Source organism: Artemia sp. Qi Xiang Cuo, chromosome 13, assembly GCF_049724085.1.
Source record: "Artemia sp. Qi Xiang Cuo chromosome 13, ASM4972408v1, whole genome shotgun sequence".
Taxonomy (NCBI): domain Eukaryota; kingdom Metazoa; phylum Arthropoda; class Branchiopoda; order Anostraca; family Artemiidae; genus Artemia; species Artemia sp. Qi Xiang Cuo.
In genome coordinates, this window is record NC_142806.1 from 3,391,093 (window position 1) to 3,418,673 (window position 27,581).

The 27,581-nt window shown below is 35.9% G+C and overlaps 1 protein-coding gene across 2 annotated transcripts in view; it reads right to left on the reverse strand.

Annotated features, from left to right (window-relative positions):
- ko (Stork-head domain-containing protein knockout) overlaps nt 1-27,581 on the reverse strand; it is a 229,574-nt gene that overhangs the window by 40,837 nt on the left and 161,156 nt on the right. For both annotated transcript variants that reach the window (XM_089099352.1, XM_089099351.1), the window contains exons 5-6: nt 19,281-19,485; nt 1,667-1,803 (exon numbers count right to left, since the gene is read on the reverse strand). In XM_089099352.1, coding sequence (XP_088955478.1) covers nt 1,667-1,803; nt 19,281-19,485 — 342 coding nt within the window. The remainder of the gene's footprint in view (nt 1-1,666; nt 1,804-19,280; nt 19,486-27,581) is intronic.

Sequence of the window (27,581 nt, forward strand, 5' to 3'; positions counted from 1 at the left end):
GGGGAGGGGGGGCGTGGGAGGGAGACAAGTTGCCCTCCAATCACTTTCAACTATTAAAAAGGGCATTAGCCCTTTCTATTTTCTATCGAATGAGCCCTTTTCGAAGTTCCTACGTCAACTCTTTTGATACGAGGTGCCCTGGTCTAAACAAACAAGAAAAAAATAAATAATAATAATATATTGTACCCACATCGATCTTTAGTATAAAAATTTCAAGCCTTCTAATCACTTTCGACTATTAAAAAGGGCATTAGCCCTTTCAATTTCCAATCGAATGAGCCCTTTTTGAGTTTCTGCGACAACGCTTTCTATTAACACCTTATATGCCCCCCGGGGCATAAATTACAACCCTTGCCCTGAGGGCTGTGGGGGAGTGTCTTCCTCAAAAACATAATTTATATGTGGAAATTAACTACGCTGAACAAAATGGCTATCTCAAAATTTTGATTGGGTGTGTTTGGGGAAATGGTGGGCGTGGAAGGGGTGTTAGTTACCTTCCAATCACTTTTGACTATTAAAAAGTGCACTAGCGATTCTAACCTCTAATTGAATGATCCCCTTTCGAAGTTTCGACGATAAGTACTTCGATACGAAGTACCTTGGCCTGAAGAAAAAAAAAAAATAATAATACATTGTGCCAACATCGTTCTTTACTTAGGCAGCGCGATTGCGCTGCCTATGATTGTATGCTAAGAAGAATTTACAGGAGAAATCGTCCCCAAGAAATTTTCCAGGGGGAATTTTAAGCGAGGATAAAATTGTCGTAGAAAATTTTCTAGGGGGAGGGGGAGAGGTATATTTTAAGCGGGAGAAGCTTTACTTGTAGGAATGTTAAGCAAAGGGAAATAATTTTCCAGGGAGGGGAGCCGGATTTCCCAGCATTATTTGAAAAACGTTCAGGAAATTAAGTAAAAAAGGATTTTTAGTTTTTTTCAACTGAAAGTAAGAAGCATCATCGAAACTTAAACAAACAGAAATTATTCGTATATGAGGGGGCTGCCCCCTCCTCAATACCTCGCTCTTTATGCTAAATTTTGGCTTGTCTCAATTCTTTAAAATCACTCCTGAAACACAAGGGCTGTTTAATTGGAATAAGAAGCTTCTTATAACAGTGAAAAACTTTAGCGTAAAGAGCAAAGTATATAGGAGGAGTCAACCCCTCTTATATACAGAATAATTTATGTTCGTTTTATGTGACAACCCTGGCTTCAAATTAGAAGAATATTCACAAGCAGTGCTGTTAGATTAAACACATTTGCGCATTTTTGGCGGTTACTCATTAAATTTCTCAGGTCGGCGCATTTTTCAAAGCAAGTTTGTCATATTTGCCGCCAAAAAATGGAGCCTTCAGTCCAATTTAACTTTTGTGGCATTAACAGTCATATGGTAACCAGTGGCAACAATTCAGGAAAGTAGGGGGTAGGGTATTTTCAAAATCTAGGGATATAGATATAAATCCCCTTATAAATCTAGGGGGGATTATTTTCTATGAAATTATCGCAAAAAGAAATATCTCACTAAATATACCAAAGAGAAGTTTTTTTTCAAAATCTAGGAGGAGCAAAAAACTGGGGGCAAATGCTTCTTAGCCCAACTGACGCCCCTAATGGTAAGACTGTTTCCTAGCACAGGATATGATTTACAAAAAGAAAGCACAGAATCTTACCTGGTCGAGGGTACTGAATTTCTTTACTGCTAGCGTCCTCAGTGACCTCTGGCGTTCTAATTTTGACGGAAGCGTTGGGATAACTTCCAATGATTGCCCAGTTAACCTTGGATAAATTATTTTATCCGTTGGACTTCCTGAAATTAATCGCAAATATACTCAAATCGTTTTGTCATTTGATGACTCGGCGGAAACCCAAAAACAATCATGATAATTTCCACAAGTATTTCCTTCTTAATTGAATAACTATGATTATTTGTTTGAGTAGGGTTCCCACTAATAATCAGGCCCGACGAGAGAGCTGTAATTTATCCCGAGCAACTAAAATTCTTCTACCCCTCCCTCTTCTCTTTGTCACGGCTACGGAAATTCAAAACGTTTTTGAATTTCATTACATTTTTTATAAAAAAAAAATCAAAGTATATAGATTTATGAGTAACAGGTCAAACCTTTAATCCAGACAACAATGCTATATCCAAGGTGATAGGGGGTTTGACCCCTCCCCCCGAAATATTTTTCCAACTCCTAAACACGTAGCAAAAATTCATATAAACAAATTTTTAATGTTTTTTAAAGCTTCTTTTGTACCCCCTCCGCTCTCCAAACAAAAATCCTGGATACGGCCCTGGCAGACAGTGAAAATATACTTTTAAAAAAATGACCGAAAGGTTCGGTTTCGTCTCTAGAAGCATTTACGAGGGGAAACAAAGGCATAACTAATTATTTACAGAAACTATTCACATTTTCTGCGGAACTTATATTTATTATTCATTCACTAAAAACTCAGAAACATAATACTTAAGTTTTCTAAGAAACGTTACGGAGACAATAAATTTATACATATGGCCCAATTCTCCTTTTCTCATCCGGCTTTCGGACTCGATTTCATCGATCTTGAATTGTAGTCGAATTGTCAAACTGAAACACAGTTGAATAGTAGGAATGTCATATTCTGTAGCTTATACGACAAAAATAGCTGTAGAAAAACATAAGAACTGTGGGGGCGATTGCAAAAGCATTGGATACGACTTTACTAGATGAGTAGAATAAATATTTCATCGATAGAAAACCACTCAAAGCGAATGGGAATTTGCTCATTTATAATTTTTGAGAGAAAAATAAAAAAAGAATTTTTAACATTCGACACGACTAGCATTTACAGAAATAGACGAGTGAAGATTAAGCAGGGATGGCATAACCCAGCTTGACTTAACAGAGAGGACAAAAAAGACCTGGTGCAATGCAGTCAAGAGAGACCCAGAGCCGACTATGTCCATTAAGCATCAGGGGTGAAGATGGACGAAACAATGTATGAAGGGCATTACATCCCACACTAGAGACTAAGCAACATATAACTCGACTGTCTGTCTGTCTTTTAATAGGGGGGTGGGACTACACAATATTTTATTAAATTAAAGGGACCAAAGACAAATCTTACATGCAAAACATAAAAAAACAATGGATAATTTTTTTCTGATGAGAAATTATTTTTATTGTCATAATTTGCCTTAAAGTCTAAAATTGTATAATAGATATTTTACAAATTCCGATTACGGCCAAGGGGGTCCAAACTAATCCACCAGAGGCCCTTATATTATCTAAGGTCGATTGGCCTTTAGTGTTGTTTCATAATTCTTGTAACTAAACGCATGTTTTCACTTTCCCAATCGTTGCAAACGAATTTCAGACAAAACTTAATCCGGTGAAGAATTTGAAAATTGACTTTTAGATATAAAGAAACTTCCAGCATTTCAAGCTACTAGATAAGCAAATAAATCGCAAAATTAAAAAACAAAAATCGTGCATAGTTATTTCTTCAGTGCAGAAATTTACAAGCTTCACTCAGTTCTTTGGATTTTAAAATCCATCGAAAAAAAAGAACGTTAGGAATCATTATAAAATTTCACTGACAATTGTTAACAACAATTTTCGGTTAGCTCATGGAGGTATAAATGTTAGTCAATTTGTCACTAAACCTTTTTTGTCAGTACAGTGGATACAACAGTCAGGATTTGTTACTAAGAAGCTATTAGATTGAATACCTCATAAAAAATGATAAGAAAACAAAAAAAAAAAATCTAATATAAATACTAAAGAGAAAAAGAGAGTTTACGGCCCTATGCTTTGTGTTACAATTGAGCATTAAATCGATTTTTTTTTTCACATTTTAGTTAGCCAATGACACGATTCCTTACTCCTGGAGAGACAAAAAGCCTCACCTAAGGAAACAAGATTGGTTTTAAACCATTTTGAGCTGGGAACTTGCATCAAATAAATTTGTTTCGTATGACTAAGGTATTCAAAATATGATTGGCTATTTTGTGTGAAACTTTAAGCTGGTAAAAAGGGCAAAAAGTTTCTTTGGTACTTTTCTAGAATCCAGAAAACACGCAAGAATTGTATTGCGAAAATCAGATAGGCATTACCCGGTACTTATATGAGACGCTGTATAAACAAAGGCTTTTTCACTCCTAGAACTATATTTAAACTTTAGTTTTTGGGGTTTAGGGGGAATAAAAGGTACCTAGGTTTGGTTAGGTTAAGTTATGTATTTAATGTATGCTATGCTTTATCCACCCCCCCCCCTCCCTGATGTGCAAATATATAACCAAAAATTCTTTTAAAACAAATATATTTTCACCCTATTTTGTTTTATTTCATTAGCATTAACGAAACTTCACTTCTCGCGTGTTTTCTGGATTCTAGACAAGTACCAAAAATAATAGAAAAAGTACCAAAAATAATAGAAAAAGAGAAAAGGGGAAAATGAGCAAAGGAGGGGAAAATTACTGGACTAAAATATAGAAAAACCCACCAAGAAACAGCCTTCGCAGGGAGAGATAGAGGGATATTGAAGGGATAGAGTTCCATAGTCATTTCTTTTTTGTAATTAAATAAAAAAAACAAGTTTTTTTTAAATTAAAGTAAGGAGCGACATTAAAACTTAAAACAAACAGAAATTATTCCGTATATGAAAGGGGCTGTCCCCTCCTCAACACCTCGCTCTTTACGCAACAGTTTTTATTATTTTAAAAAGTAGTTGCGACAAAGAGCCAAACTTTAGCGTAAAGAGCTAGGCGTTGTGGAAGGGACAGCCCCTTTCATATACGGAATAATTTCTGTTTGTTTTAAGTTTTAATGTCGCTCCTTACTTTAATTTTAAAAAAAACTTACTTTTTTTTATTTAATTTCTGAACGTTTTGAATGAATGCAGGTTTTGATTTCGGTTCACCGTACATGAATAATTAAAACGAAATTTGCATATTAATTTTACCTTTTTTTTTGCTAAATGGCTTTCTCAAAATTTTGATCGAACAATTTTGAGAAAAAATAGGCGGAGGAGGGGTCTAAATGCCCTCCAATTTTTAGTTACTTAAAAAGAGCACTAGAACTTTTAATTTTATTTACGGAGGTTTTTATTAATAATAAATACATGTAACTTAGGAATTAACTTACGTAACGAACTTCAATATTCGTATATTTTTGTTACGTAGGCCATATGAGGGGGTTCGCCCCCTAGTCAATACCTCGCTCTTTACGCTAAAGTTTGGGTTTTGTTCCATTTCTTTCAGAAAGACCCCTTAATCACAAAAGCCGTGCAATTAGAATAAATAGTTCTTATGAAAGTACTCAAAAAACTTTAGCATAAAGAGGAAGGTATTGACTAGGGGGCGAACCCCCTCATATACGTAATAATTTCTGTTCGTTTTAAGTTTTGATGTTGGTCCTTACTTTGAATTTAAAAATACTTGTTCTTTATTTAATTTCTGATCCTTTGTTTGATTAATACTGGAAAATCCGGCCCTTCTTTCATTGCAATATCCCTTCCCCCATGAAAATTTCCTCCGTGGAAAGCTCCTCCCATGTAACCTCCTCCCCCCCCCCTATGTGCAAAAATCCCCCCAGAAAACGTCTGTATATTTCCCAATAACCAATACTATATTTAAACATTGGGCAAAGTTCATAACTTGCAGCCCTTCCCTTGGGGAATGTGGGGGATTAAGTCATGCTTAAAGACATAGCTATTTTACTTTTCGACCATGCTCAACAAAATGGCTATCTCAAAATTTTGATCGAGTGACTTTGGGGAAAAAATGAGCGTTGCAGGTGGCCTAGTTGCCTTCCATTTTTTGGTCACTTAAAAATAGCACAATGACTTTTAGTTTCCGTTCGAATGAGCCCTCTCGCAATATTGTAGGACCACTGGGTCGATACGATCACCCCTTGGATAAAAAAAAACAAAAAAAAAACGCACCCGTGATCTTTCTTCTGGCAAAAAAAAAACAAAAAACAAAATTGATTGATTGAAAAATACAACCGATGATCGGTAAGACTAAACTTGATTAAACTTATATATTTGAAATCAGCATAAAATCTGATTCTTTTGATGTAGCTATTGGTGTAAAAATTCCGTTTTTTAGAGTTTTAGTTACTATTAAGCCGGGTTGCTCCTTACTTTGGTACTTGTTAAGAATCCAGAAACTCGCGATGAACCGCATCTAGAATCTAATGAAAAAACAGGTTTCCGCTGCTTGTGAGGTATTGCTCACTCCGGGAACTATGTTTAAACTTTAGTTTTTTAGGGTTTTAGGGGTAAAAAATGGTACGTAGGTTACGTATTTAATATATTCTATGCTTTACCCCCCCCCCCTTAATGTGCAAATATATAGCCTAAATTTGTTTCTAAACTATTACATGTTCATCCTATTTTTTTTTTATTACATCAGCATTAAAGAAACTTCACTTCTCGCGAGTTTCTGGATTCTTAACAAGTACCCTTACTTTTTGCGGGGACTAAAATCAATGAGCTAATTGATTTCTTGGACGTTATATTTTATATGAGCGCTACTTTTGACAAAAGATATTGAAAAAGAACTACTTTGATTAAGTATCCCTTAAAAACGTTTCGTTACTATCCATAGTATCCATAACATCAACAGCCCTGGCATTGTCTAACTATAGATTCCGATTGTAAAATGTCCAATGATCTCAGGGCTTCCACTTTCGAATCTTAAAAATCGGGGACAAGACTTATGAATTCGGGGAGTTTTCGGGGACAAGTCTTCAAGATTCGGGGAATTTTCGGGGACAAGTCTTCAAGATTCGGGGAATTTTCGGGGAAAAAACAAAATGGAATTTGTTGCAAAAATTTGGGAGCCAAAATTGGTTTTAGCTTCGTTTTCAGGCTCAAGTAGGGCTGGGATTCAAGTAGTAAATCAAGCCTTTAACAGAGTAGGTTTTAGAGCCAAGGCACGCAATTGGAACCCATAGCTGAAAACCCATATTGCTGACATTGCGGCAAAAACTTCAAAATTGTTTTAAAATAAAGAATAGGCTGAATTACACTCTTGAAATCCGTTGATTTAGGTTTTACAGTATCATTGCTGCTTATTTCTCTAAGCCCGAAAACAAGACTTTTATGTCACTTATTTTCAAAAAGATGACAAAAATAAAGTATAGAAAGGCACTTATCGCATACAGAGCAATAACATTTGCAATGATTTCTCCAAATTAATGAATATTATTCGGCAAGTAGACAAGAACTTACACTAGGAGTTTAATAAAAAACAAATTTCACCTGAAAGTAAGGAGCAGCATTAAAAATTAAATCGAATAGAAACGATAATATAATAAGGGGAATTGCCCCATCTAAACACTCGACTGTTCACGCTGAAGCTTTTTAGAAACTAAGCTTCTCATTGTTCTATTCAAACGATAATTGTGTTTCGGCAGTCATTTCTACAGAATCGGCACTAAATTCAAATTTAATCGTAAAAAAAGAAGTATTGAAGAGGGGACAACCCCCTTCAAATATGTGATTTTTTTTTTTGCTCGTTTCAGTTTTGCCCATTATCGGTTTTTTATTCTGATTCTAAGGTTCTAGGTGTTCACCGACCCCCCTTAAAATCCTCCCACGTAAAAAAAACTAAAAATACCCCCCCCCCCGAAAAAAAAACACCAGCATAAAATATTCCCCCCCCCCAAAAAAAAACAAACAAAAAACACCCACATAAAGTACTCCCCCACTAAAAATACCTCCCTCTCTGCAGAAAATACTCCCTTGGAACATACATTTGTTCATTTTTTGCATCTAATTTACTTTTTTTCTTTTGGTTACCTCATAATTACTATATAGTCACCGATTAACCCCCACCCCTGCGGCCGTCCATGTTCCAAATATAGTAGGTATTACACTTTCATTTTATATCAGTCTATCAAATGCCTGGACATGGTAGCTTTAGGCTACAAATCATACAAAATCTACTTTTTCTTTTTCTTCTCACTAACATTATTTGGCATTAGTAACCAACGGTTCGTGACAAATCAGTCCGAAAATAATATAAAACTTCACAAGAAAGCAATATGGCCCTAATAACCAAATTTTTACTTTAAGCTGTAATGTAAATTTCTTATGAATAATATTTCTGCGGTCACTTCCCTTTAAATCCCCTATTTCCCGATCTTGTACATAGTCTATAGCTAAATTTTGCCTCATTAGAAGAGGGCAGGGCGGGGAAGGGGGTGGTGCAATTTTTACAGTAAGAAGATTGTATTTAGGGATAGTTCTTAAGAAGAAATAGAATTATTCCACGTTGTATTTAAATTCTTTTGTTTCTATTTCAGGATTAGCCTTCATACAGGGTTACTAATTGTTCAAGCCTTAGAAGTTGTAAAGGTAGGCCTAGATATCTAAATAAATTTACTAGGCTATCCCGTTAAACAACTTCAGGTATAATCTCTTGGCTAATTTTGTCAAGATTGTCTTGACCACGAATGATGTAAATGTAAGAATCTTATAGCATTCGAAGTGGTTTAACGTAATTTCAGAAAAATGATACTTTTGTGAACATATGAAGAACCTTAAATGTTAACTTAATCTGTATCTGTCTGGTTTTTACGCAAAGTAACACAGGAAACACCATGAATGGGTGATTACCAGGGATTCTGGGAAACAAGTAGTTTATCGGAGAAATCCCCGAAAATTCGGGAATAGTGGAAGCCCTGAATAATCAAGCAGTTAGAAAGCTCTGAATTTAGAGAGGCAAACTTACACCACCTCAATATCAGAGCTTTGCAAAAATTGTAATTGGCTATGAGAACATATACATTCTTCATTCGACTCTGATAATTCTTGCATTAATATTGTTTAGCAATAAAACATTTTATACAAAAAGAATAAATCCTACTTGCAACTAGTGTTTAAGCATAAACCATCAAATTTACTGTGCACTGAATTTTGTCTATTCATAAAATCTTTATTACTACCCAGAATATACTTTCAAATCTGCAATAAAATTCTATATAATAATTAAAGAGAGTCCATGAAATTTAAATTGCAAATTGAGTTCCTTTTGCATAAGCTTAGCTGCCTAGTCAATAGCCCCTAGCACATAAAGTGAAAAGGAAACTTTTTGGAATCAAGGCTATGCGATTTTTATTGGATTTGTCACTGCAGCTGTTAAAATATGTTTACGTTGTAAATAAATTAAATGGGAGCATGGGGTACGGGTAGGGGGAGGGCAAAATATATGTTTTTAATCTAGGACACAACGTTGTTTTTTCATTTTCCAAATGGTTCTGTCAATTCTGGTTTATTTTACCAATACAAATGGCAACAAAAGAGTATTTTCGGTACTATCCCATTACGCGGGCCTCTCGGGTTAATCACTATAGATTAGGCAACGATAAAACCCATTTTGACGTCTTAACTGTTACAGAGCAGGCAATGATAGCAAGGTTTTCATTGCGTATACGATATTAACCTGTGGTTTTTTGGGGTTTGAAAGGAGGAGAAGGTACCTAGGTTAGTTTAGGTTACGTATTTAATATATGCAATGCTTTACCCCCCCCCCCCACCCCACTAATGTGCAAATATAATAGCAAAAATTTGTTTCTAAACTATCATATATTCATCCCATTTAATTTCATTAGCATAAACCAAACTTGACTTTTTAGAGAGGCTCGCATAATGAGATAGTACCGTATTTTCAATAACAGAGCAAGAAAAAGAGGAATTTTTCTAAATCTAGTCCTCCTCTTAATTTGTGCCGCCAAGTGCCACAATTTTCCACGTCTCCAAGTCATATTTTTATGCTGGTAAGTATACGAATGCAATCATTTTTGTTTCAAAGAAAATACATCATAGGGAGCGCAATAGCGCTGCCTAAGTAAAGAGCGATGTGAGCACAATGTATTATTATTTTTTATTTATTTTTTGTCACTTCGCATCGAAGGTGTTGTCGCAGAAACTTCAAAAGGGGCTTATTGGATTGAAAATAAAAAGAGGTAGTGCCATTTTTAATAGCTGAAAGTGATTGGAGGGCAACTAACTCCTTCACGCACCCACCCTTTCCCCAAACACATCCCATCACAGCTTAAAGATAGCCAATTTGTTCAATGTAGTTAAAAGGTCCGGAAATTATGTCTTTGAGGATGACAACACCCCACAGCCCTCAGGACAAAGGTTGCATGTTATGCCCTGGGAGAATATAAGGTTTATATTGAAAGGGTGATCATATAAACTTCGGAGGATGCTCATTGGATTGTTAATCAGAAGTTCTTGTGTCCTTAAAAAGACTCAGAGTAATTTGAGCATAGATGTCCCCCTCCCTCCATACACCTTGTATTTTCCCGAAATACAACTGATAGAAATTTTGAGATGGTCATTTGTTGTCGTAGAAACTTCGAAAAAGCCTCATTTAATTGGAAATTGAAGGCGCTAGTGCCCCTTTTAATAGTCAAAAGTGGTTGGAGAGCAACTAATCCCCTCCCACGCCCACCGTTTCCCTAACGCATCTAATCAAAATTTTGAGATAGCCATTTTGTTGAGCGTAGTTAAAAGGTGCAAAAATTATATCTTTGAGGATACCCCCCCCCCCCAACAGCCCTCAGGACAAGGCTTGTAAGTTATGCCTTGGGGGCATATAAGGTTTTTATAGAAAGGCATGTCGTATAAACTTCGGAAGGGGCTAATTGGAGTTATAGTACCCTTTTTAAGATTCAAAGTGATCAGACGGCGGATAATTCCCCCCCCCCTCCCTCCCCACACCTCGTATTTTCCCGAGAAGCATTTGATAGAAATTCTGAGGTAGCCATTTGTTGTAGTAGAAACTTCAAAAAAAGCTCATTCGATTAGAAATTGAAAGGACCTTTTTTATAGTCAAAAGTGATTGGAGGGAAACAAGCCCCCCCCCCCGCCGCCTATCAATTCCCAAAACACATTTAATCAAAATTTTGAGATAGCCATTTTGTTCAGCGTAGTTGGAAGGTCCGAAAATTATGTCTTTGAGGATGAACCTCCCCCCCCCCTTCATAGCCCTCAACGCAAGAGTTGTAAGTTATACCCCGAGGGTATATAAGGTTCTTATAGACAGGGTGGTCGTATAAAATCCGGAGGGTACTGATTTTATTGGAAATCAGATGTTCTAATTCCCTTTTTAAGAGTCAAAGTGATCGGGGGTTCACCCCCCTCCCGCTACGTCGTATTTTTCACATTTGCATCCAAAAAAAAGTTACGCGCCTGAGAATATTTGGCTAATTTTAGAAAAAAGGGGGAAGGACCCCCTAAAAGTTATAGAACCTTAATGAAAATCACACCATCATATTCAGCGTATCAGAGAATCCTACTGCAGAGGTTTCAAGCACCTATCTACAAAAGTGGGGAATTTTCTATTTTTTGCCAGAAGAAAGATCACGGATGCGTGTTTTTTTCCAGGGGCGATTGTATTTACCCAGTAGTTCTAAAATACTGCAAGATGCCTCATTTGAACAGGAATTAAAAGTTCTAGTTTCCGTTTTTAATGACAAAAAAATGTAGGGCAACTAGGCCCCCTCCCACACTCATTTTTTCCCAAAGTCACCCGATCAAAATTTTGAGATAGACATTTTGTTCAGCATGGTCAAAAATATGATAAGTATATCTTTTAGGATAGCTTAATTCCCAAAAGTCCCAGGGAGAAGGGCTGAAAGTTATGAACTTTGCCCAATGTTTACATAATATTATTGGTTATTGGGAAGTATATAGACGTTTTCTGGGGGGATTTCTTCTGGTAATTGGAGAGGGGGGAATGGGTAGAGGGTTATGTGGGAGGATCTTTCCATGGAGGAAGTTTTAATGGGTGAAGCAACATTGTATGAAGGGGGCGCCAGATTTCCCAGCATTATTTAAAAAAGATCAGAAATTAAATAAAAAACAACAAGTTTTTCAACTGAAAGTAAGGAGCAACATCAAAACTTAAAACGAACAGAAAATATTACGTATATGATTGGGTTCGCCCCCTATTCTATACCTCGTTCTTAAAGCCCATTTTTTTTTAGTACTTTCATAAGATCTATTTATTCGAATTAACAGCCTTTGTGATTAAGGGGCCATTTTTAAAGAATTGGAACAAAATTCGAACTTTAGCATAAAGAGCGAGGTATTGACAAGGGGGCGAACCCCCTAACATACGTATAAAAATATATGAATATAGAAGTTCGTTACGTAAGTTAATTCGTAAGTTACGTAACCATCGTAAATAAAATTAAACAACTTTCGAGAAAGCCATTTAACCAAATAAAAGTAAAATTAATATGCAAATTTTGTTGTAATTATTCATGTACGGTGAGCCAATACCAAAACCTGCATTAATTCAAAAACGTTCAAAAATCAAATAAAAAACATGTTTTTTTTAACTGAAAGTAAGAAACGAAGTTAAAACTGAATACGAACAGAAATTATTCCGTATATGAAAGGGGCTGTCCCCTCCTCAACGCCTCGCTCTTTACGCTCAAGTTTGACTTTCTCACAACTCTATTTTTTTAAAACAATAAAAAACTTTAGCGCAAAGAGCGAGGCGTTGAGGAGGGGGCATCCCCTTTCATATACGGAATAATTTCTGTTCGTTTTAAGTTTTAACGTCGTTCCTTATTTTCAGTTAAAATTTTTTTTTTTTTTAATCATGAGAAGGTATGGGGGTTACCAGCCAGGGTTGCCAACTGCCGACGTCAAAAGAGAGTGCAAATCAAGGCCAAAAAAGAGTACAAGTCAAAATATTTACGCACGTGCGGCTGCCACCGCGCGCAAAACCCCTTTCACTGTTCTGACCACCCTTACACCATTTACAAATAATTATCAATTATCCTTCGATCAATAAACATATTATCTTTTAATTTTTCAAATGTATTTAAAATAAAGTTAGGAGGACTCCCTACTTACACCAACCTCAAAATAATGGGTTGATAATGATTTTCATTCTTTTTGTAGCTTAAAAGATAATGCTCTGCTTAAAATTTGCTGGTGTCCATTTTGATTGCTTGGATCTTTAACTGAACTATAGTTGAATTCATCAAATGTTTAGATAAAGTTTTGTCTCCATTTTATCCAAATGTTTTGAAAGGAATAGAAGAGGTCCGACTAACTAGTCGTGAACTATAGCTGACTTCACTGCAGTCAAGCCTCATACCTCGCTATGAGGCTGCAGTCATACCTCGCTCTTTACGTTAAAGTTTTTTAGTACTTTCAAAAGAGCTATCTATTCTAATTAACCGGCCTTTGTTATTCAGGGGTTGTGATTCGAACAAAATTCAAAATTTAGCGTAAAGAGCGAGGTATTGACAAGGGGGCAAACTCCCTAATATACGTAATAAAAACATACGAATATATAAATTCGTTACGTAAGTTAATTCGTAAGTTACGTCAGAACAAAATTTCGAGAAAGCCATTTAGCCAAAAAATAAGAAAATTAATATGCAAATTCTGTTTTAATTATTCATGTACGGTGAGCCAAAATCAAACCTGCATTACTTCAATAACGTTCAGAAATTAAATTAAAAAAACAAGTTTTTTTTTAACTGAAAGTAAGGAGCGACATTAAAACTTAAAACAAACAGAAATTATTCCGTATATGAAAGGGGCTGTCCCCTCCTTAGCGCCTCGCTCTTTACGCTAAAGTTTGACTCTTTCTCACAACTCTACTTTTTAAAACAATAAAAAACTTTAGCTTAAAGAGCGAGGCGTTGAGGAGGGGACGTAACTTTTGATGGGTAAGACTAAACTTAATGAAACTTATATATTTGAAATCAACTTAAAAATCTGATTCTATTGATGTATCTATTTGTATCAAAATTCTGGTTTTTAGAGTTTCAGTTATTATTGAGCCGGGTCGCTCCTAACTTACAGTTCCGTTCCACGAACTGTTTGACAACATTTCTTTTATAAGCAAACTCAGTGCCTGTCTTTATCAATAGCCAATGTTGATTTTTCCCAGCATGCTATGCAGCTAAAATAAAGCATAAACGTCTAGGGAACAAGTGATATAACTTTGATGACAATCCACATTAGCGTTGAGCTTACTGAATACATAATTATTACGTCTTTTGTTAAACAGTTTATCCAAACAAACGTTTCTTTGTGTATCACCGCTCCGTTTGTCAAAGGACGGGATTTCAAATTTATACATAGGTGCTAAATCTAGAAGTTCTTTAGATCCTAAATGGCTTAACAATGGTAAAGGACAAGAACTGATCAGTTTCTGTGCATGCTTGAATTATGTAGCCCTATGTTAGTTGCAACAAGATTTTCGAATACGCTAAATTTCAGCTGAGATGGGGACAAACTGGGATCTGGGGGAGGGAAGGGGACAGTTACCTCCCTACCTCATAGAAAATTATGCCCCTATTTAAACTCCGAATATTTAAGGGTGATGAGTATCAATTTAAGAAGGATATAATTCACTCGAAAATAGTTTTTTAAATGTAATTTTTCGAGGGGTTGCCTTCACTACTCCTGGCACACTTCCAACGAGTTCCTCATACACCCCTTGGTGTACATGATCTTTGGAGGAGGACTCACTCACTCACTCAGTGTGAGCTTTGGGATTAAAATATGTGGCTGTTTAAAGATTTTCCCTATTGCAACTTTTCATACAGAATTTAAAAACGTTTTCGAAACTCACAAATTTCAAGACGTTTTTGGAGCAATGAGCTGCTACTAAAATTTCCTCTGTGAAAAACGCAGATAAAAATCCTGAAGTATTTAATACAAATTTCCAAAGAACACAATATGAACTGGAACACAAGGCCGTATCCAGGGGGATTTAGCAGGTTTGAACTCCCCCTCCCCCGAAATGTTTGTCTGACTCACAAAAACGTAACAAAAATGAATACAAACAAATTTGTGCTGCGTTTTTTTAAGTGTTTTGTAACCCCCGCCCCGAAAAAATCCTTTTAAAAACCCCCTCTGAATAAAACCCTGGATACGGCCTAGCTGGAACTAAACTGATTTTTCTTTTGAGGAGGTGGGGGTGAGGGTTTTGGGGGTGGTGGCTACCATCTGCATAAATACTTTCCATAGTAGAGAAAATATTTTGTTGAGTTGATACTGCACATATAAAAAAAAATTACCTCTGCAAATAACGTTGACCACTACCACTACTACTAATAACAATTCACTGCAGTACCAAGCCGCCTAAGGCCAACACAGCTACGCACTCTCCTCGTCCATCCCAATCTAATCAAAGCTTCTCGCTTTACACCCTCCCAAGAAGTTCCAATTTTCTTTAAATCTTTCCTTACTACCTCTCCCACCCCATTTGGGAACGCCTTGCTTTTCGTTCAGTCCAAGACGGTTGGCCGACAAGAACAACCTTTGGCAATCTGTCATCCTTCATCCGCATAACGTGCCCTAACCTTCTAAACCTTTCTCTCATTATAGCGTTAAAAAGCAGTATTGAACCACCTTTTTCGTGCAGCTTACTGTTTGCGATACGGTCTGTCAGTTGGGTACCCAAAACAAAAGCGATTTCTCTGGAAAACATGCAGGAAATTCACTTCCGTTTTTCGGGTCGCCCATACTTCAGAACCATACATTACCACTGTCATCACTGTAGCTTCCAATATTGTATAATCTTTGTTTGAAGACTTATTTTCCGATTCTTCAAAACTTTTTTTCAACCGTGAAAAAACACACTGGAATTTGGCTATTCTAATTTTAAAATATTCACTAAATCCACTGTTTTTACTAGTAACATTATCTAGGTTTGTGAAGCTGTCCACTTGATCGATCTTCTCGTTAACCAACATCACCTCTTCAGTATCACTTATTCCCAGTTTTAGCGTCTTAATCTTCTTAACATTAGTTTTCAAACCTCTTCTTGCACCCTGAACTCTCAAAAGCGCTAAAAGTTCATTTACTTTTCTAACATTTTCATCTGGGCTGCTTAAATCATCAGCATAATCTAAGTCCAGAAGACCTTGTCATGTTTTACGGATAAAGGATGTAAGATTGCTGAAGAATCTTGGGGTCATAAGGTCAAACAGTCAAACGATAAGTTAGTCGACCACGGATCAAACAGTTCGTGGTAACAAACTGTAAGTAAGGAGCGACCCGGCTCAATGGTAACCGAAACTCTAGAAAACGGTATTTTGATACAAATAGATACATCAAAAGAATCAGATTTTAATGCTGATTTCAAATATATAAGTTTCATCAAGTTTAATCCTACGCATCAAAAGTTAGGCGCCTGAGAAAATTTTGCTGATTTTCGAAAAAAGGGGGAAAGACCCCCTAAAAGGACTTATAGAACCTTAATGAAAATCACACCATCATATTCCGCGTATCAGAGAACCCTACTGTAGAGGTTTCAAGCTCCCATCTACAAAAATGTGGAATTTTGCATTTTTTGCCAGAAGAAAGATCACGGGTGTGTGTTTACTTGTTAGTTTTTTTTTGTTTTTTTTTTTCCCAGGGGTGATCGTATCGACCCAGTTGTCCTAGAATATCGTGGGAGGGCTCATTGGAATGGAAATTAAAAGTTCTAGTGACCTTTTTAAGTGACCAAAAAAAATGGAGGGCAACTAGGCCCCCTCCCACACTCATTTTTTTCCCAGAGTCACCTGATCAAAATTTTGAGATAGCCATTTTCTTCAGCATGTTCGAAAATATTATAAGTATGTCTTTTAGGATGACTTAATCCCCCGAAGTTCCCGGGGGGAGGGCTGAAAGTTATGAACTTTACCCTATATTTTATTATAAAATATAGTATTGGTTATTTGGAAGTATACAGACGTTTTCAGGGGAGATTTTTCCTTATAGTGGGGGTGGGGGGGTGGGGGTCGGGGGTTATGTGGGAGAATCTTTCCATGAAGGAAGTTTTCATGGGGGAAGGGACATTGCTATGAAGGAGCCGCCGGACTTCCAAGCATTATTTAAAAAAAGATCAGAAATTTAATATAAAAAAACAAGTATTTCAACTGCAACAGCAGCAACATCAAAACTTTAAACGAACAGAAAATATTACATATATGATTGGGTTCATCCCGTAGTCAATGCCTCGCTCTTTAAGCCAAAGATTATTTAGTACTTTCATAAGAGCTATTTAATCTAATTAACGGCCTTTGTGATTAAGCGGTCGTTTTTAAAGAGTTGGAATAAAATTCGAACTTTCGCTTGAAGAGCAAGGTATTGAATAGGGGGCAATCCCCCTAATAAACGTATTAAAAATATATGAATATAGAAGTTCATTACGTAAGTTAATTCGTAAGTTACGTATATTTATTACTAATATAAACGTTCGTAAATAAGATTAAACAAGTTTCGAGAAAGCCATTTAACTAAATAAAAGTAAATTAATATGAAAATTTTGTTTTCATTATTCATGTACGGTGAGCCTAGATCAAAACCTGCATTTATTCAAAAACGTTCAAAAATTAAATAAAAAAAACAAGTTTTTTAAACTGAAAGTAAGCAGCGACATTAAAACTTAAAACGAGCAGAAATTATTCCGTATATGAAAGGGACTGTCTTCTCCTCAATGCCTCGCTCTTTACACTAAAGTTTGACTCTGTCTCACAACTTTATTTTTTAAAACAATAAAAAACTTTAGCGTAAAGAGCGAGGCGTTGAGGAGGGGACAGTCCCTTTCATATACGAAATAATTTCTTTTCGTTTTAAGTTTTAATGTCGCTCCTTACTTTTAGTTTAAAAAACTTGTTTTTTTTATTTAATTTTCAGGTAAAAAGATACCATAAGAAAGGAAAATAAACAATACACACCACATATCACCTAATAATAATATATTTATAACCTAGATAATATACCTAAATAATACCACAGAAACCAGACTAATACCTCTATAATAACCACACTAACTCTTATCACCTTTCTTATAGAGGGGTTTAATTAAGGTTTTCCTAAGATCGCTAGGTCCTTCCCCTTTTTCAAAAATCCTAATTATAATCTTTAGTAACTTATTTCTAGCCTCGTAACCACCATATTTAATGAACTCCTTTACCACACTATCAGCACTGGGGCATTAAATATTTTGTAATGTTTTTATTTTGTGATAAAATTTTGTAATAATATTTAGAAAATATTTTGTAATTATCGGCACCTGGGGCCTTAAATATATTTTTTTTAATACTGTGTTGACCAGATTAGTTTTAATTGTTTCCATCAATCTCTAGGGCAAAATGAAAAGAAAGTTAAGATGGCTAAGTCATGTTTCACGGATAAAGGATGTAAGATTGCCAAAGAATCTTGGGGCCATAAGACCAAACGGCCAAACAAAAAGTTGGTCGATCCCAAATCGGGTCAGAAGAGGCCATAAGAAAGGAAAATAAAAAAATTGATATTTTATGGCAGGGAATAACGAGTGACATTGTGAACAGAATGGAGTGGAAGAAGAGCGGGCGAACCTATGCTGGCCTCAAACGACATGGCATTGCATGGAACTGATAGTAATAGCGCCAGCATTATGGAATTAGTAATTTGTTGACTTGATTCCAAACATAACGGGTGCACATACACCCGTGCAAATAACACCCATTAGATTGGTTTCAATTGGTTCAACCCAATTTCTACGACTAAAAACTTGATAGGGCTATAGCAAAAGAAAGATGGAAATGGCTAGGTCACGTACTACAGATGAAGGGTGAAAAATTACCAAAAATCATGGGGCCAATCAAAAAACAGCTCGCCCCTGATTGGAACGAGAAGAGGTCATAAAAAGGACCTAAAGGAACTATGAACTTCATGAAAGGGGGTAAAGAGTTAAGTTGTGAATATATTGGAGTGGAGGAGGATCGTATGCAGTTCAGTTGGACTCAGGCAGTGCGATACTGCAAGGAGTTCTTTTTAGTAGCAGTAGTAGTAGTAGTAGTAATTTGCCTTTCCATAAAACAGGATGGTTGACGGCTATGACTTCCATCAATGCAAGTAAATCATGGATTTCCCTTTTATATTATACAGCATTAATTACTTGTGGAGTAACGAAGTTTACCCCACTATTTGTTTGTTCTGTTGTTTGTTGTTTTTTTTTGGGGGGGGGGGGGGATTCTATTTGCATAAATACTTTCCGTTTTAGAATATTTATTTTGTTGACTTGATACCGTAAATAACTGGATCTACCTCAGCGTATAACAGGATGGTTGATATCAATGACCACCATGAATGCAATAAAGGCATGGATTTGTCAGAATATATCTTACACGATTAGTTATTTTTAGCGTGAGGGAGTATCAATTTTTTCGTTTGGGGTGGGGGAGGATTGGATACCTTCAACATAATTACTTTCTATATTCTATTATAAAATCTGTATTGTGTTGCTTTGATCCCAAACATTACGGGAAAACTTACCTCTACATATAACATCGACTAGATTGGTTTGAATAGCTCTGTGTGTGACATATCCCGCAGGATAGACTTCTGTAGCTCCATGTGCCAGGGCCAGGGCTTCTTCGTCGCTCATTAAAATAGGACGAGAGACCTCGTCGTCAAAGTAAGCTGTCCTTCTGTACGTGTCTGGCGTGACGATTCCATAACCACTGCCAGTATGATAAATCTAAAATAAAATATGTCACATGATAATAAGAATAAGGAATCTTTCTTAAAGTACTAAGGGCAGTGAAAATGAAATATGATTGTTTGAAATGATCAAGTGAAAATTTACACAGATATTTATAACTCTAAATATCGGGAGTTCTATTTTTAATGAAGAAGACCGCCATATTCAATTATGTAGATTTTGGTAGTAGCGGGCGCCATCTTTAAAAAAAGAAACATGGGTGAAAAATCAGAATAAAAATTTAAAACCATGTGATGCCAACAGGTTAAGAAGGCTGAACTTTCCTTGGAAGGTTTACTTGTCTTGGGGAATCAACGGATTGTCAATGTTCAAATTTTTACGGACGAAAAACGTTGTCAAATTTAACTAGTTAGTTTTGCTTAATTATTTCCACGGTTGAATGTGGCAACACTGAGGAAAATATGGTATCGTCATAAGAACTCTATAATTGTGAAATAATCAAATACAAATTCCAGAAAGTCATAGGTTTCAATTATGAACAGACCTAAGATTGGTCTAGGAGGGGGGACGCTTTTACTTTGATGTCCTTGATATTTCATTTATAATCTGAAATTTGATTGTTAAACAAGTCTGATGCATGGATACTGACTGATAAGTGTTTTCGAATTTTAAAACGTCAATAGGTAAGAGCAAACGCCAAAATCTTTGTTCTTGACTCAGAATGTCTGAGTCAAGAACAAAATTTCCTCGAATCATTTAAGAGATGTTGCACCTAATATTAAGAGCCCTTCCCCAAATGAGATCCTTGATCAAGAGTCAAACCTTGTTCTGTTGTAAGGTTAGAATGAGGTACATAATGCAGAATACAGAGTCAAGAACAAAATTTCCTCGTAACATTTAAGAGATGTTGCACCTAATATTAAGAGCCCTTCCCCAAATGAGATCCTTGATCAAGAGTCAAACCTTGTTCTGTTGTAAGGTTATAATGAGGTACATAATGCAGAATACAGAGTCAAGAACAAAATTTTCTCGTAACATTTAAGAGATGTTGCACCTTAGATTAAGAGCCCTTCCCCAAATGAGATCCTTGATCAAGAGTCAAACCTTGTTCTGTTGTAAGGTTAGAATGAGGTACATAATGCAGAATACTGAGTCAAGAACAAAATTTTCTCGTAACATTTAAGAGATATTGCACCTTAGATTAAGAGCCCTTCCCCAAATGAGATCCTTGATCAAGAGTCAAACCTTGTTCTGTCGTAAGGTTAGAATGAAGTACATAAAGCAGAATACTGAGTCAAAAACAAAATTTTGTCATAACATTTAAGAGATGTTGCACCTTAGATTAAGAGCCCTTCTCCAAATGAGATCCTTGATCAAGAGTCAAACCAAGTTCTGTCGTAAGGTTAGAATGAAGTACATAATGCAGAATACTTTGACCCCCCCCCCCAAAAAAAAAACTGAAAGTTGATATTTGACATTACGTAATTTTAAGGTTTATAACCTCCTAGAAAAAATCATTTGCAACGTTCCCACTGGGAAAAATCTCATGACGCTTTCTCCTTACACAAATATTCAATTGACACCCCCCCCCCCCAAGGAAAAATCCGTTGCTACTAGGTAGAACTTCCGAAAGTATTTATTCAGAAGAAGGGGATTTCTATGCTGTGAACTTTGAATTCAGATTTACCAAAAGCTATAATTTTTTCGTCAAACTAACACGTATGTTAATCACAGCGATCCCTTAACTATCCCGACCCGGTGCTGAGGTGAGTTGCCAAGCAAAGTAGTACTAGTAATTTAAATCTGATAACTTTGATTTGTCTTCACTTACAATTAATTATGCACTTTAAAGCACTCAAAAGAAGAAAAACATATCTATTCTGAAAAACATGTAAAAATCCTTTTTTCCAGCTGTTTTGAAGAAGATCTCACAAAAACACAAAATTTTAAATTTTTAAACAGAAAATTTTATAGTTTTTTGGAACCTAAAAGATACTTACGAGATCTAAAACTTTGGAAAGTACAACTGTTTTTGTAAGCTATTCTGCTCTTTCCTCTTACGGTATCTTGACTTACGTACACTACAACAATGGACGCAATGAAAATCAAAATTTGAAAGCAAGGAAAACCACAAAAGACACATTAAGAAACAGTATGCCACTTATCTTTGCCCCCTGCCCCACCCTCAATTTGCATTTCCTTCTAAATTTTGTTTTCCTGCAAACATTTTAGAATGCAAAAAAAAATTAAGTTGACAGCATTAAACACAATAAATGCCTTTCAAAATATTTTAACAGAAATACAAACACAACTAAATAAGCCGTTTCATTTAACCTTTTTTCACATTGCTCTTGTGTTAGTGTCTTTCTAAATTGGCTTTTGAGGATATTCAAAATCTAAAATAAGGATCTCCAAACTGAAACTATGTGGTTCTCTTTAAGCCATAGAAAGGGGATCAAATTCAACCAAGAAAAATCATCTTCGATACTAAAAACCCTCCATGTACTTTAAGTTTGGGAGATTCTCACTTTAGATTTTTTTTTTTTAAATCCACGAAAGCCTATTTGGGCCCAAGAGAAAATTTGACAGAAATTTGGGTCCAAAAGAAACAGCAGAAAATTAGACTTCTGTTGTTTAACTCGCTAAAGGATAAATCACATAACGTGATTCCAACTTAAAAATAAGGGGCAAGTTTAAATTTTCTGTTAAAATTTTTTTACCAACATATGACACCAGAAAGCTTAAGAAGGTGTAACTTTCCTGTGAAGTTACATCTGTCTGAAAATTTGAAGGTTGTTAATGATTGAATTTTTACAGACGAAAAGAATTGTCAAATTAACTAATCCATTTTACTTTCACGGTCTAACATGAAAGATTTGTGTTTTGGTAAATTCCAGAGGGTGGAAAAAAAAACTTGTGGAAAAAAAACTTATTATTTTCGAGAGATATGAATGCATCAACAAAATAGACGGGGATAAAATCTTGTAAAGATACAAAGAAAAGACAAAAAATGAATATTCATTAAGATAAACCATGTAATAAGATAAAAAAATAATAATGCTTTATTTAAATAAAAAATTAAATTAAAATGACACAAGAGAATTCCCTAAAAAACCCATCCCCCTCTCAAGTACAACTTGAGACGCAAAAAACTTGTAGCAAAATAAACAGCATCAGCAGAATAAACGGAAATAAAATAAAGCAAAAATACAAAGAACAGAGAAAAAAATAAATATTCATCAAGACGTAACCATCTAATGAGATCGAAAAATAAAATTTAATAAGGCTTTATTTAAATAAAAAATAAAATTGAAACGACACAAGAGAATAATGTTTTGGATTATTACTTTTAGGAAACAGCTACCGGTTTAGATGGAAAAGGGTATTCAAGAGCGGAACCCCTACCCCTCCCAAAAAAAAATCATCCCCCCTCCCAAGTATAAAGCCAATTTCTGGCATACGATGGTAAAGTACCTAATTCCCTAGGGGGCTGGTGACCAGAACTTGAAACACAAAAAACCTAGAAGCAAAAAGGGCAAATCGCTTACAAAGTTTTCCATTAAGTTTTTCTGGCCTGGAACAAAATACTTGGAAATTTCTTGCAGAGAATATTAAATAAAACAATAAAAAATAAAATACTATTATTTTTTAATAGTAAAAACAAAGATATATTTTTATTGGTTTCTTTCTGCATAGCAAAAATAGTAATAATAAAACAGGAAACAGTAAAATATACTGACTGAGGTATGTTTCCACAACGTAAAGCAATGATGACAGTTTTCTTTTTATCACTAAGTAATAGCACTTGTCGTGTTATAAAACACTAGTATGGTATATGAGGACATTTTGGACGTTAATGCATTCCCGAAACGAGTGCAACCACTCCGTACTATAGCTAAAATTGATTTTATGGTACCATTGGGTGACACAGCCGTACTTTAAATAACGGTAGAACAAAGTCGACTTGGAATGTGAGCACTATTTCACCGATTGAGCTTCTAGCTGTTCGATGTTTTTTCCAAGGGGAGACCTGGATAAATTACCGAAAATTTTGCTATGTGAAGAACCTGAGGCTGCCACGAGAAAAGATAGCTTCTAGATAGCTTCTAGCTGTTCGATGTTTTTTTCCAAGGGGAGACCTGGATAAATTACCAAAAATTTTGCTATGTGAAGAACCTGAGGCTGCCCCAGGAAAAGATAGCTTCTAGATGCTCAATGTTTTTTTCAAAGGGGAGCCCTGGATAAATTACCGAAAATTTTGCTATGTGAAGAACCTGAGGCTGCCACGGGAAAACAGGAAATATGTCAAGATCTAGACAAAAGCTAATAGTTTTATATCAAAAGTATCTATACTTTTCAAGACTATTAATGAACCAATACGATGGCAGTGAGTACTGATATGTATGGGTATCGTATCGAGTGCCGGACTACAGTAACTTTAGTCCGCAATTGTTGCTAAATCATTTGCCAAGTATTGTTAAATTAAAAAGTAGTTCAACTTGTTATAAGTGATGGATAGGAGTTTACCATACATGTTTACATACATGATTATTATAACATACATACCACATTATGCCATAAATCATACCATGCCATGCATAGGTTTACAGTTTTGTGTCATACATTATTTACCATACATGTTTAGAAATTTCAATTGCTCAAACTTGTTTCTTTTCTTTTTTTTGTCTTATAGCCAAAAGACTGGACAAATGATTGATGAGGACCAAAAACAACAACCATTTAAATACGAGTAATTTTGGTCGACCATATGAGATAAAAAGCAATAAAATTACTGATTCATCAAGTTTCAATTTAAAGTAAGCTATTTAGAGTTTAATCTTTCATAAAACCATAAAAAGTCCATCTTGCAATATTGAAATCCACTAATATCCAATATTGGATTCCATCATCTTAAGTTAATTGGAATTTCTGGCAATCATATCATGTATTCATAGAACTTATGGACTGCCAAAAACTGCACAGTACAAGTTATGTTACGTCAGTTAAGCGTGATGCACGTAAAATCACCAATCGGTTATGCTTAATTTAAAAAAAATAGCACAATATTATTTACAGGGAATATGTGCTATTCAATCCATATTTAGAGGATAGGGGCCAAATTCTACATACCAACGAAGGTTTAGATAGCATACGGTATTTAGAAAGTGGAAAGTCCAGAGTTTTTAAATTACGAGGAGCATTTATCTTCACATGCAAAGTATGCGATATTCCTCTTTTTATGCACAGTTTTAATAACCCATCAATGATTTAATATGCTCAGGGGTATACGCAGGGGGCTCTACCTCCTCTGACCCTTAAATCTAAAAAAATCAGGGCCCTTCTTATTAAAATTATCAACAACAAAAAATGATTATTACTTCCCCACCCCCCGAAAAAATCCCCGGCATGTTCCTGAATATGCTCTTGGTGTAGAAAGGTTAAGCAATAAGAGAATAGAAAACGCTTAACTTATTACACCTCGCCTCCCCAAAGCGGGAGCCATCATATGCTTATATCCATTGCATTTACATCCCTCTCCCCAGAGAAAACAGAAGGATAAGCTTTCTCAAGCGTCTTCTTTCTGTTGAACTATACACAACAATCGTCCCGATGGGCATTCTTTGGTGCGTAATGGTGGCAATTTCTTGGAGTTTGCGGGAACTTGCCTTAAGAGAGGTCTTAAGAAGGGTGTATTGGAAAAAGGGGTGTCTATTGCCGTGTTAGCCCCGGAAGGCCTGACGGAATAACAAATTAGTACTAGTAATTCTGTGTAGGGTTGCGAAATTGCACACTATTAATGTGAAATTAATTCTTTTTTACCTCAGAGGGGAAATGGAAGAGTGAAAACCGCTCTTTATGGGTGTTGGTTTCATTCACTTTGAACATCAGTAGTTGTTAACTTCGTCAGAAGTGTACGTCAGAACCAAGGAACAGGGTTTTCAACTTGTAAACTTTTCATTTGAAATGCACTCTTTTATAACTCAGAGGTGATGCGCAAGCTTTGGCAGCCGTGCGCGTGCAAATTTTTTGACTTGCACTCTTTTGAGCAAAAATCACTCTTTTTTGCCTTCATTTGCACTCTTTTGGTACATCTGTCGTTGGCAACCATGCTTCTGTACCTCTAATCCTCTAAGTAGATATATTCGCTTCAGTCGGCCTAACGCTTCGACAAGGTTGTAATAGTAACTGAAAATCGAATTTAATTCAAGTGTGTCTCTTTTGGAAAGACCGCACTCAGAGGGGGGGGGGGGTAGGGGGGTTTGAACCCCTCCCGAAATATTTTTTGACTCGTAAAAACGTAACAAAAATGGATATAAATAAATTGTGTATGTTTTTTTTTTGTGTGTTGCCCCCCCCCCTCCGAAAAAAAAATCCTGGGTACGGCCTTGATTGTATGTGATCTAAGTTACAATTCATTCTCCGTGTAGCAAGTTTTAGCAACAAGAGGTGAGAAGATACTATGTTCATGAACACATTACCCCAAGGGGAAGTTGCCATCATTTTACATACATTTTTTATTTTTACATCCTTATATTAGTCAACTAGTTTCTTGTACATGGATTATATAAATTTTTTGTCCTTGTCAGTTGTCTGCAAAATAGATGACCTTATTGTAGCAGGCAAACCGTGAGCGACTTGTTGTGTCAAACAGTTCGTGGTAACGAACTGTAAGCAAGGAGCGACTCGGCCCAATAGTAACCGAAACTCTAAAAGACTGGATTTTGATACCAATAGATACATCAAAAGAATCAGATTATAATGCTGATTTCAAATGTGTAAGTTTCACCAAGTTTAGTCCTACCCATAAAAGGTTCCGCGTCTGAGAAAATTTGGCTGATTTTCAAAAAAAGGGGAAAAGATCCTCTAAAAGTTATAGAGCCTTAATGAAAATCACACCATCAGATTCAGCGTATCAGAGTATTGTAAAGGTTTCAAGCTCGTATCTGCAAAAATGTGGAATTTTGTATTTTTTACTAGAAGAAAGATCACGGCTGAGTGTATATTTGTTTCTTTTTTTTCCCAGGGATGATCGTATCAACCCAGTGGTCCTAGAATATTGTGGGAGGGCTCATTGGAACGGAAATTAAAAGTTTTAGTGCCCTATTTAAGTGACCGAAAAAAATGGATGGCAACTAGACTCCCTCCCACGCTCATTTTTTTCACAAAGTAACCCGATCAAAATTTTGAGATAGCCATTTTGTTCAGCATTGTCGAAAATATGATAACTATGTCCTTTAGGATGACTTAATTCCCCAAAGTCCCCCGGGGGAGGGCTGAAAGTTATGAGCTTTACCCAATTTTAACATATAGTATTGGTTATTGGGAAGCATACAGACGTTTTCAGGAGGGATTTTTTCTGCTAGTGGGGAGGGGGGTCGGGGATTAGGTGGGAGGATTTTTCCATGGAGGAAGTTTTCATCTGGGAAAGGACATTGTTATGAAGGGGGCGCCGGATTTCCCAGCATTATGTAAAAAAAAAGATCAGAAATTAAATAAAAAAAACAAGTTTTTCAACTGAAAGTAAGGAGCAACATCAAAACTTAAAACAAACAGAAAATATTACGTATATGATTGGGTTCGCCCCCTAGTCAATACCTCGCTCCTTAATATACGTATTAAAAATATATGAATATGGAAGTTCGTTACGTAAGTTAATTCGTAAGTTACCACAACGTTCGAGAAAGCCATTTAACGAAATAAAAGTAAAATTAATATGCAAATTTGGTTTCAATTATTCATGTACGGTGAGCCAAAATCAAAACCTGCATTAATTCAAAAACGTTGAGAAATTAAATAAAAAAACAGTTTTTTTTAACTGAAAGTAAGGAGCGACGTTAAAACTTAAAACGAAAAGAAATTATTCCGTATATGAAAGGGGCTATCCCCTCTTCAACGACTCGCTCTTTACGCTAAAGTTTGACTTTCTCACAACTCTTTTTGCTGCGGCCATCTGTCAAAGAAAATTATCTGCATTTCAGCAATTAGCAATATATTTTCAGTATTTGCGAGATTAGAGCTTCAATCATATAATATGAGACATTCAACTCCCCTAAAACTGGCCCGGTTTAACACAAGAGTCACCAAATAGGGTGGATGACGTCTGATGCTTCTGTCGAGGACTCGACGTCGTC